At 35.4% G+C, this 13164-nt stretch overlaps 1 protein-coding gene across 1 annotated transcript in view; it reads left to right on the top strand.

The window, feature by feature from the left end:
* MED6 (mediator complex subunit 6) overlaps positions 1–12818 on the top strand; it is a 94651-nt gene extending 81833 nt beyond the window's left edge. Inside the window, exon 7 of the mRNA XM_032622021.1 lies at positions 8115–12818. Coding sequence (XP_032477912.1) covers positions 8115–8177 — 63 coding nt within the window. The 3' untranslated portion in view covers positions 8178–12818. The remainder of the gene's footprint in view (positions 1–8114) is intronic.
* Positions 12819–13164: the final 346 nt, after the last annotated feature.

Raw genomic sequence — 13164 nt, 5'->3', positions numbered from 1 at the left:
GAACATATCTCAACATAGTAAAGGCCCTCTATGACAAACCGACACTAACATCATACTCAATGGTGAAGCTTTTCCTTTAAAATCAGGAACAAGACAGGGATACCCACTCTCACCATTTCTATTGTATTTAACATATTATTGCAAGTCCTAGCCACAGCAATCAGACAAGAAAAAGAAATAGAATTTATCCAAATTGGAAAGAAAATAGTAAACTGTCACTATTTGCAGGTGACATGGTAATATATGGAGAAAATCCTAAAGTCTCCACCAAAAAATGATTAGAACTAATCAATAAATTCAGTAAAGTTATAGGATACAAGATTAATGCACAGAAATCTGTTGCTTTTCTACACACTAATAATGAACTATCATAAAGACAGAGCAAGAAAACAATCTTGTTTAAAATTACACCATAAAGAATAAAATACCTATTAAACTTAACCAAGGCATTGTAAGACCTGTGCTCTGAAAACCATAAAACACTGATGAAGGAAATTGAAGATGATACAAAGAAATGGAAAGATAGCCTGTGTCCCTGGATTGGGAGAATTAATATTAAAATGGCCATATTACCCAAAGCAATCTACATATTTAATGCAATTCCTTTCAAAATACTCATGACATTTTTCACAGAACTAGAACAAATACTCCTAAAATTCATATGGGACCATAAAAGAGCCTGAAGAGACAACACAATCTTGAGAAAAAAAAGAACATAGCTGGAGGAATCACCATTCCAGACTTCAGAGAGTACTACAAAGCTACAGTAATCAAAACAGTATGGTACTGGCACAAAAACAGAAATATAGATCAATGGAACAGAATAGAGGGCCCAGAAGCAAACTGTCACAGTCTACAACAAAGAAGACACAAATATACATTGAGGAAAAGACAGTCTGTTCAAAAGAGGTGCTGGGAAAGCTAGACAGCTACATGTAAAATATTGAAATGAGAACATTTCCTCACATCATATACAAAAATAAACTCAAAATGGATTAAAGACCTAAATGTAAGACTGGAAACCATTAAACTCCTTGAAGAAAACATAGGCAGTACACATTTTTATATAAGTCTTAAAAATAAATTTTAATTTGGATCTGTCTCCTCAGGCAAAAGAAACAAAAGAAATCTGTTGTTTTCTTTTAAAGCAACTAACTTTTACTAAAAGTAAAAACACACAAATGGGATCTAATTAAACTTAAAAGCTTTTGCACAGTAAAGAAACCATCAACAAAATGAACAAACAATCTACTGAATGGGAGAAGATATTTACAAATGATATATTTGATAAGGGGTTAATATCCAAAATATGTAAACAGCTCATACCACTCAATATAAAAAACAAACAAATAAACAACCCAATTAAAGAATGGGCAGAAGACCTGAAGAGACATTTTTCCAAAGAAGACATGCAGATGGCCAGCAGGCACATGAAAAATGCTCAGCATCACTAATGATCAGGGAACTACAAATCAAAATCACCATGCAATAAGACCTCACACCTCTCAGAATAGCTTTCATCAAAAAGACCACAAATAACAAATGTTGGCAAGGATGTGGAGAAATGGGAACCCTGGTACTCTGTTGATGGTAAAGTGTTACAGCGACTGTGGAAAGCTGTATGGAGGTTCCTCAAAAAAGTAAAAATAGAACTACCATATGATCAGAAATTTCACTCCTGGGTATATATCCAAAGAAAATTAAAGCACTAATTTGAAAAGATATATGTACCCCAATGTTCATAGCAGAAGTATTTACAATGACAAAGATACGGAAGCAACCTAACAAATACTGTATATTTTCACTTAAATGTGAAATCAAAAAAATAAAACGAATGAATATAACAAAACAGAAACTGACTCATTGATACAGAGAACAAAGTAGTGGTTACCAGTGAGGGGAGGGGTGAGAAGAGGGGAAAAACAGAGGAAGGGGATTAAGAGGTACAAACTACTAGGTATAAAATTAATAAGATACAAGGATGTGTAACATACAAGGATGTAATGTAAAGCACAAGGAATATATCCACTATTTTATAATAACTCTAAATGGAGTATAATCTATAAAAATATTGTCACTATATTCTACAGCTGAAACTAATAACATTGTAAATCAACTATATTTTAATTTAAAGTAGTAATAATAAAGTCCAAAAAAGGATATTCAGTTATGCCAGAGTCAATAACTTTCATTTCCTCGTGAATTACTTTGGTAAATTTGCCATAAAATCAATAGAGTATGTATGCATGGATCTCTTTCTGGACCCCCTATCCTGTCCCATTGATGTGTATGTCTTTTCTTATGACAAAACTACAGAGACTTCATGAATAGGTAGAATGGATGAACCTCCAAAAATATGCTGAGTGGAAGAAGCAATTCTCAAAAGAATGCATACTCTTTAAATTATATGAAATCCTAGAATAGGCAATATTCTATATACTACATATTCTATATACTACATATTCTATATACTACATATTCTATATTTTATTTGAATATTTAAATATTTAAATATTTTTAAAATATATTTTATTTGAATATTTAAATATATAAATTTATATATTTATTTATATATATAAATATATAAATTTATTTAAATATATAAATCTAGATACGTAGTAAGCTTATTTTCATTCAGTTCAAATATTGTCTAATTTCCCTCATGATTTGCCCTGTTACCCACAAGTTATTTAAAGGTGTGTTGATTAATGTTGATTAATGTCGGAATATTTGGGTGAGTTTCCTAAATTTTTTTTATTGTTTTCTAAGTTATGTACATTTTGTTCAGAGAACATTCTGTGAATAATTTTAAACCTCTTAAATTTCCAGAGACTTATTTCATAGACCAGCATAGTAAATGTTCCATGTGCACTTGAAAAGAACGTGTATTCTCCTATTGTTGGGTAGAATGTTTCCTAATATCACATAAGTCAAATTGGTTGATACTTCTGTTCAAGTCTTCTATATCTTTATTGATATTCTACTTGTTCTATCAATTAGTGAGAAAGGAGTGTTGAAATCATCATATCACTTATAATGGCCTTGTTTATTTCTCCTTTTAATTTGCCAGTTTTAAGCTTTATGTTTATTGTGTTTTTATTATTATGCACCTATACAGTTAGGACTGTTATGTTTCTTGATAAAGTGACCTTTTTTATCATTGCAAAATGTCCCTCTCAATCTCTGGTAGTAATTTTTTTGTCCTGAAGTCAACTTTTTCTGGTGTCAATTTATCAACTGTACTTTCTTATGATTAGTGTTTGTGTAGCTAACATTTATTATTATTTTTTTATTGGAGTAAAATTGCTTTACAATGTTGTGTTAGTTCTGCTGTACAATGAAGTGAATCAGCTATATGTATACTTATATTCCCTCCCTCTTGGACCTCCCTCCTACCCCCCATCCCACACTTTTAAGTCATCACAGAGCACCGAGCTGAGCTCCCTGTGCTATACAGCAAGTTCCCACTAGCTATTTTATATATGGTAGTGTATTTATGGCAACCTAATCTCCCAATTAGTCCCACCTTCCCCTTCCCCCAATGTGTGCACATGTCCATTCTCTATATCTATGTCTCTATTCCTGCCCTAAAAGTAGGTTCATCTCTACCATTTTTCTAGATTCCACATATAAGTGTTAATATATGATATTTGTTTTTCTCTTTCTGGCTTACTTCACTCTGTATAACAGACTCTAGGTCCATCCACATCTCTACAAATGACCCAATTTTGTTCCTTTATATGAATGAGTAATATTCCGTTATATATATGTACCACGTCTTCTTTATCCATTCATCTGTTGTTTGAACATTAGGGTTGTTTCCATGTCGTGGCTATTGTAAATAGTGCTGTGATGAACATTGGGATACATGTGTCCTTTTGAGTTGTGGTTTTCTTTGGGTATATACCCAGTAGTGAATTGCTGGGTCCTATGGTAGTTCTATTTTTAGTTTATTAAGGAACCTCCATACTGTTCTCCATAATGGCTGTATCAATTTACATTCCCACCAACAGTGCAAAGGTGTTCTCTTTTATCCAAACCCTCTCTAGCATTTATTGCTGTAGGTTTTTTGGTGATGGCCATTCTGACCAGTGTGAGGTGATACATCATTGTAGTTTTGATTTGCATTTCTCTAACAATTAGTGATGTTGAGCATCTTTTCATGTGCCTCTTGGTCATCTGTACGTCTTCTTTGGTGAAATATCTATTTAGGTCTTCCACCCTTTTTTTTTTTTGCGGTACGTGGGCCTCTCACTGTTGTGGCCTCTCCCGTTGCGGAGCACAGGCTCCGGACGTGCAGGCTCAGCAGCCATGGCTCACAGGCCCAGCCTCTCCGCGGCATGTGGGATCCTCCCCGACCGGGGCACGAATCCGTGTCCCCTGCATCAGCAGGCGGACTCTCAACCACTGTGCCACCAGGGAAGCCCCCCACCCATTTTTTAATTAGGTTGTTTGTTGTTTTTGACATTGAGCTGCATGAGCTCTTGGTATATTTTGGAGATTAATCCTTTGTCCACTGCTTCATTTGCAAATGTTTTCTCCCATTCAGAGAGCGGTCTTTTTGTCTTCTTTGTGGGTTCCTTTGCTGTGCAAAGCCTTTTAAGTTTCATTAGGTCCCATTTGTTTTTATTTTCATTACTCTAGGAGGTGAGTCAAAAAAGATCTTGCTATGATTTATATCAAAGAGTGTTCTTCCTATGTTTTCCTCTAAGAGTTTTATAGTGTCCAGCCTTACATTTAGGTCTTTAATCCATTTTGAGTTTATTTTTGTGCATGGTGTTAGGGAGTGTTCTAATTTCATACTTTTACATGTAGCTGTCCAGTTTTCCCAGCACCACTTATTGAAGAAGCTGTCTTTTCTCCATCGTATGTTTTTACCTCCTTTGTCATAAATTAGGTGGCCATATGTGTGTGGGTTTATCTCTGGGCTTTCTATTCTGTACCATTGATCTATATTTTTGTTTTTGTATCAGCACCATACTGTCTTCATTACTGTAGCTTTGTAGTATAGTTTGAAGTCAGGGAGCCTGATTCCTCCAGTTCCATTTTTCTTTCTCAAGATTGCTTTGGCTATTCAAGGTCTTTTGTTTTTCCATACAGATTGTAACATCTTTTGTTCTAATTCCATGAAGAATACCATTGGTAGTTTGATAGGAATTGCATTGAATCTGTAGATTGCTTTGGGTAATATAGTCATTTTCACAATATTGATTCTTCCAATCCAAGAACATGGTATATTTCTCCATCTGTTTATGTCATCTTTGATTTCTTTCATCAGTGTTTTATAGTTCTCTGAGTACAAGTATTTTGCCTCCTTAGGTAGGTTTATTCCCAGGTATTTATTCTTTTTGTTGAGATGGTAAATGGGATTATTTCCTTAATTTCTCTTTCTGATTTTTTGTCATTAGTGTATAGGAATGCCAGAGATTTCTGTGCATTGATTTTGTATCCTGCAACCTTACCAAATTCATTGATTAGTTCTAGAAGTTTTCCAGTTGCATCTTTAGGATTTTCTATGTATAGTATCATGTCATTTGCAAACAGTGACAGTTTTACTTCTTCTTTTCTAATTTGGATTCCTTTTATTTCTTTTTCTTCTCTGATTGTCATGGCTAGGACTTCCAAAACTATGTTGAATAAGAGTGGCGAGAGTGGGCATCCTTGTCTTGGTCCTGATCTTAGTGGAAATACTTTCAGTTTTTCACCATTGAGCATGATGTTTGCTGTGGGTTTCTCATATATGCACTTTATTATGTTGAGGTAGGTTCCCTCTATGCCCATTTTCTGGAGACATTTTATCATAAATTGGTGTTGAATTTTGTGAAAATCTTTTTTGCATCTATTGAGATGATCATATGGTTTTTATTCCTTAATTTGTTAATATGGTGTTTTACATTGTTTGATTTGCATATATTGAAGAATCCTTGCATTCCTGGGATAAATCCCACTTGATCATGGTGTATGATCCTTATAATGTGCTGTTGGATTCTGTTTGCTAGTATTTTGTTGAAGATTTTTGCATCTATGTTCATCAGTGATACTGGTCTGTACTTTTCTTTTTTTGTGATATCTTTGTCTGGTTTTGGTATCAGGGTGATGGTGACTTCATAGAATGAATTTTGGAGTGTTCTTCCCTCTGCAATATTTTGGAAGAGTTTGAGAAGGATAGGTGCTATCTCTTCTCTAAATATTTGATAGAATTCACCTGCGAAGCCATCTGGTCCTGGACTCTGTTTGTTGGAAGATTTTTAATTACAGTTTAAATTTCATTTTGCGATATGTCTTTTTGTATTTTCTAATTCTTCCTGGTTCAGTCTTGGAAAATTGTACCTTTCCAAGAATTTGTCCGTTTCTTCATGGTTGTCCATTTTACTGGCATATAGTTGTTTGTAGTAGTCTATTATAATCCTTTGTATTTCTGCAGTGTCAGTTGTGATTTCTCCTTTTTCATTTCTAATTTTATTGATTTGCATCCTCTCTCTTTTTTTCTTAATGAGTCTGGCTATAGGCTTATCAATTTTGTTTATCTTCTCAAAGAACCAATGTTTAGTTTTTTTTATCTTTGCTATTGTTTTCTTCATTTCTATTTCATTTATTTCTGCTCTGATCTTTATGATTTCTTTCCTTCTACTGACTTTGGGCTTTCTTTGCTCTTCTTTCTCTAGTTGCTTTAGGTGTAAGGTTAGAGATTTTTCTTGTTTCTTGAGGTAAGATTGAATTGCTATAAACTTCCCTCTTAGAACTGCTTTTGCTGCATCCCATAGGTTTTGGGTTGTTGTGTTTTTGTTTTCACTTGTTTATACGTAATTTTTGATTTCCTCTTTGATTTCTTCAGTGATCTCTTGGTTATTTAGTACTGCACTGTTTAGCCTCCATGTATTTGTGTTTTTTACAGCTTTTTTCCTTTTTTCCTGTAATTGATTTCCAATCTCATAGCATTTTGGTCAGAAAAGATGCTTGATATAATTTCAACTTCTTAAATTTTCCGAGGCTTGATTTGTGACCCAAGATGTGATCTATCCTGGAGAATGTTCCATGAGCACTTGAGAAGAAAGTGTAATCTGCTGTTTTTGGATGGAATGTCCTATAAATATCAATTAAATCTATCTGATCTATTGTGTCATTTAAAGCTGTGTTTCCTTATTTATTTTCTTTTTGGATGATCTGTCCATTGGTGTAAGTGGGGTGTTAGAAAGTCCCCCACTATTACTGTGTTACTGTCAATTTCCCCTTTTATGGTTGTTAGCATTTGCCTTATGTATTGAGATGCTCCTATGTTGGGTGCATAAATATTTATAATTGTCATATCTTCTTCTTGGATTGATCCCTTGACCATTATGTATTGTTCTTCCTTATCTCTTGTAACAGTATTTATTTTAAAGTCTATTTTATCTGATATGAGTATTGCTACTCCAGCATTCTTTTGATTTCCATTTGCATGGAATATCTTTTTCCACCCCCTTGCTTTCAGTCTGTATGTGTCCCTAGGTCTGAAGTGGGTCTCTTGTAGACAACATATATATGGGTCTTGTTTCTGTATCTATTCAGCCAGCCTGTGTCTTTTGTTCAGAACATTTACTCCATTTACACTCAAGGTTATTATCGATATGTATGTTCCTATTACCATTTTCTTAATTGTTTTGGGTTTGTTTCTGTGGGCCTTTTTCTTCTCTTGTGTTTCACACCTAGAGAAGTTCCTTCAGCACTGTTGTAAAACTGGTTTGGTGGTGCTGAATTCTCTTAGCTCTTGCTTGTATGAAAAGCTTTTGATTTCTCCATCGAATCTGAATGAGATCCTTGCTGGGTACAGTCATCTTGGTTGTAGCTTTTTCTTTTTCATCACTTTAAGTATATCATGCCACTCCCTTGTGGCCTGAAGAGTTTCTGCTGAAAATTCAGCTGGTAACCTTATGGGGATTCCCTTGATTAACCTGATACCATAATATAGTGGACAAGTGTGATGTTCTGAGGAGTGTCAAGATGATCAAATTATTTTTAAGCTATATTGTGGCAGAGAAGAGAAGGGTTAACATAGCCTTGAAGTGAGATTTTGAATGTATACTGCTTTCCATCCCAAGAGAATGCTAACTGCTTTTGATCTTCCTTCCTGATAGAGACTGAAAATAATGTATCCGTCAGATCAATGGGTATATATCATGTGCCAGATACTGTGCTGATCTCTTCCAGTAAAGTTAATATACCCAGCACGCTATGCATGTTTGAGGCCTCTACTTGGGTAAGTTTATGGTAATTCACCAAGACTTATTTGATCTTTGCAGCAGAAAAGCAGTAAATTAAATGAGAATGTGATGTGGATCACCACTCTTCAACCTTTAAGTCATTAGTGATCTTCTCTTTCACTCATGATGTATTAGTCCTTCTGTTTTACTATTTTGGCTGGAGGTGCATGGGTGTGGGGAAAATTTTCAGGTCCTCTTACTCGGTATTTCCTTCCACTATAACTTTTACTCCATAGACCAAAGAACCACTTTGAGGATACTGTCAGCTTCTGAGTTTAGGCACTCAGGACCCAGGGAAATTACCACAGAATGGGTTCATGGGCCCATTGGACCCATTGTGAGATGCCGTTGGATCAGGATTTTATTTTTTATATGGTCTCCTTCATGAGGCATTTTGGTTTCTGTGGTATCTGTGTCAGGTCAGACCTTGCATCTGATAGTCTGAGTATTCCCTCTTTCCCCATTGAGTGGTTACTCTGGTACATGTGTATCCATTTGACGAACATGCCCCTTTGGGAAACAAGGTCCTGTTGGGGGAACAAGTCAGGGGAATTTTTTTTTATATATTTGTGATGACATTTCAGGGTCCTTCCTAAAAAATACCTGGTCTCTCCTTTAATTGGCAATAAAAGATCGGTGATATTCTGACTTCGGTCTGAAAACTGGACAAGAGATGCCCATTGCAGAAGTTTCATTGGTCTATTGATCACCAGCTTTTGATCTTTTTTTGGCTGTGTAAGGTAATAAATGCCCTCATTACCTGCCCAGCTATCTCATCCCTAGGAGAACCAAAATCTATTAGAGATAGCATCAAATACACTTATGTCAGGGCCCAATGTTTGCAATTACAGTCTTATTGCCCATTACAGTAATTATGTCCACCGTTGTTTTTAGTTAAGGGCTGTCTCCTTTTTGCTACTATTATTGTAAGCCATCATATCTGACCTACAAAGACAGCTACCACTGAGGTCCCAATGATGCCTGCTTTCCTCTGACAAGTGAATTTCTTACAGCTTGAGTGAAGATAGTGTCTTCTAGGACCTCCAGATAAACAGGGTCAGCAGTGATTTCTCTGGTCATTTGTAGTAAATCCATTTCCTAACAAGCCTTCTTCCCTGAATATTCTGACCCCCAAATTCACTTAACTGCCAAAGTAGTTCTAGCATTTCCACCTCAATTATTATAGTCCACCAACATTTCCAAGTCATGAAGATGCAATAATTCCAGCAGCACATGAGGATAAGCTCTGGGCATCCTTGCAGGAATGTTAAGTCCTAAGAACTTCCTTATTTAAAAGCTTTTCCCTATATAAGGACAACCCTCAGACTAGGAGAAAATATTTGCAAATAAAGCAGCTGACAAGGGATTAATCTCCAAAGTATACAAACAGCTCATGCAGCTCAATATCAAAAAAGCAAATAACTCAATCAAAAAAATGGGGGGAAGATCTAAATAAGCATTTCTCCAAAGAAGACATACAGATGGCCAACAAGCACGTGAAAAGATGCTCAATGTCACTAATTATTAGAAAATGCAAATCGAAACTACAGTGAGGTATCACCTCCTACACCGCTGGGGGGAATGTAAATTGGTACAGACGCCATGGAGAACAGTATGGAGGTTTCTTAAAAAACTAAAACTAGAACTACCATATGACCCAGGAATCCCACTCCTGGGCATATACCCTGAGAAAACCATAATTCGAAAACATACATGCACCCCAATTTTCATTGAAGCACTATTTACAATAACCAGGACATGGAAGCATCCTAAATGGCCATCAACAGAGGAATGGATAAAGAAGATGTGGTACATATATACAATGGAACATTACTCAGCAATAAAAAAAGAATGAAATAATGCCATTTTCAGCAACATGGATGGACCTAGAGATTGTCATACTGAGTGAAGTAAGTCAGACACAGACAAATATCATATGATATCACTTATATGTGGAATATAAAAAAGAGGGGGTACAAATGAACTTATTTACAAAATAGAAGTAGAGTCACAGATGTAGGAAACAAACTTATGGTTACCAGGGGATAAGTGTGGAGAGGGATAAATTGGGAGATTGAGATTGACATATACACAGTATTACATATAAAATAGATAACTAATAAGAACCTACTGTATAGCACAGGGAACTCTACTCAATACTCTGTGATGGCCTATATGGAAAAAGAATCTAAAAAAAGAGTGGTTATATGTATATGTATAACTGATTCACTTTGCTCTACATCTGAAACTAATACAACATTATAAATCAACTATACTCCAATAAAAAATTTTTTTAATGAAACATGAATAGAAATAAGAGCATGGACAATTAGAAGTACTGGAAAAAGATATTTCATTAGGCTAAAATCTATAGCGTTCATGGAAGAATGAATGACACATTAATGAAATATAAAAAATTTAACAAGTAAAAGCTTTCCCCTATATAATCTTATATTCTATTTCTCCTGATCCAGTATCCTCAGGATATATTCCTGTATATATCCTCCTGGCTTCTAATGGTATATGTTAGCCAGTTCCCTATGTTCTCTTGAGAAAGGATCCAGTTCCTCTCATACTAAGAACTGTACAGCCCCACTTGGGCCACTTGGAGGACTGACCCTAGTTATAGGTCTAGATGCTATGAGGGGAAATTGGACAGATCTTCAGGAGGGTAAGCGTAGTCTTTGGTGAAGCATGGTCTCCAGGCAATGAGAGACTGCTCTCTTCTAGCAAGGGTTAAGGAATGAGTTCTCCTGGCCCAGAGTGTTCAAGAAAACCTCACAATTCAAGTTTTCAAATGCATCCCCTCAGATGTCCTCATCCAAAATCTTAGGATAACAATTCTCCTCTAATAGGACCTTTGATTTTTACATAGGGAAACATACCAGACATCTAAACCCCGTGATCTTTATAATTCTGCACATTTATGACAAATCTTGGGTATTATTTTCAGTACAGTCTGTAGGATGAGATTCTCTGTAAACATTGTCAAAGAGGTCTTGGGACAGTCACACCACACCCACGTTTTTTAACCTGAACCTGTAATTTTCTTTCTTCATGGCTTCTTCACTAGTTAACTAACCTCATAATTCTTGCATTTCTAATTCAGATACTAGGAATAATGTATAATCCAGGGCACTACTTCTGTCTGTACCTCATCCCAGCACACCACAAGTGAGAGTCTTAGTTTACAATGTTACTGCACACTAGTTTCTACTGGCTGGACTATGTGTTCTAGTCGCAATCTAAGTAACTGATCCAATTCTAAAATCTCACATCTTATGGATCCTTCTTTGAAGGAACACTTCTTGTATCAACTGTTAGAAATGGACCTTGAGACAAGAATTTGAGTATGAGCAGTTTATTTGGGATGAAATTCCAAGATTTGAGTGCATGGTAAAGGAGTGGGAAACTGAGACAGGAAAGGGATAAAAGCAAATCAAGCATACATTAATGGGTGAGTGACCACATGAACAACTAGGACACAATTCTACTGTGGACTCTCTGAGAGACACTGTCAGATACCTCAGAATTGTCCCACGAGGACTGCGGAAACTGTGAGATTTATTCGCAAAACATTTCTCATTGGTTAAGAGTTGCTTCCAGATGTATTCACTCCTTTTTGCTCCCAGCCTGCTCCATGGATGGGCCAAATACACTCCTGTAAAGTAGGAAGCCACTAGTCTGTATAGGAATTGTCACCATACTACAGAAGATACATATGCATTTAATCCTTGCCTCAACATCTATTTTCTAGAGAATCTGGGTACAGTATATGATGGTCCACTCTACATCTCCCTGTTCCACCTAAGTTCACTGGCAGCTGCAGGAGACAGTTTCCATTCTCTGACAGTTTCCTATTTCAAATGCTGTATCTCACTTCTTTTCCTGACAGCTTTCTCCTACACCATGGAGGAATATTCCAAGGTGTGTTTCACATGACTTAAAGAGTCCACAGGGAATGGCTCCAGTAGCCCACAGTGGAAACTTGCTCATAATATACTTTTTTTTGTGCTTCCCAAATAAACTAACTCCACCTAAACCCTGGTCTCAGCACATGCTTTTTGGGGAACCCAAATTTAGAGAGTAGGTAAGACTCTATGTTTGTTATAAGGAGGTTAATTTTATCCACTAATCTTGATATAATTGACGTACTCAGCCCTAATTAACTCAGCCAACATAAAATCACAATGCAGCTTTTCCTCAAATTAGAAATATTGCAAAAGTTACAGCTTCTTGTAAAAATTTGCAAGGAAAATAATATGACTCTAACAAATTAACTTTAAAATATAATACCGAATCTTAATTTACCACTAAAGCAGTGAACAATGACTTATTCAGTAAAGTGTATTGGGCTAACTGGCTAGCCATTTGAAAAAACATATGGTTGGATTTCTATTTAATTTTTTATAGCAAAATAACTTCCAAATTTAAGCATGAAAACTGAAGTCAACATAATCCCAGAAAATAAAAAGGATTATCTCAAAGTTATCTCAAGCGAAAATATAAAACCCAGTAAATATAAAAGAACATTAGATTGACATATTTGACTGTAACAAAATTAAAAATTTTTTATACAAAAAACAATTTCAAAAGAGAATCAGTAAATTGGAGCAGCTGCCTTTTGTCTCCATATGAACATGTATAGGAATTACTTTATTTACTGCTAAAATTCCACTGAGATCTCTAATTTAAGTGATTTCAGCAATCAACAGCTCTTAGAGAGTAAAGATTTGTTTTTGTTTTTCTTTTTTAGTTATAAACCTTTTTTTTCTGACTAGTAGATAAATTGTTCATGTTCTTTGTTTTCTTTTTGGTAAAATGGGAATAAAGATATCAATACTCAAATACTGTTTATGATTTAATTTGAAAAAAATGTGGGGGTCTTTTAGCAGAGGGACTATCATCACAATAGTTTTACTGG

This window comes from Phocoena sinus, chromosome 2 (assembly GCF_008692025.1).
Source record: "Phocoena sinus isolate mPhoSin1 chromosome 2, mPhoSin1.pri, whole genome shotgun sequence".
Classification (NCBI taxonomy): Eukaryota; Metazoa; Chordata; class Mammalia; order Artiodactyla; family Phocoenidae; genus Phocoena; species Phocoena sinus.
This window is presented reverse-complemented; position numbering and strand designations above follow the sequence as displayed.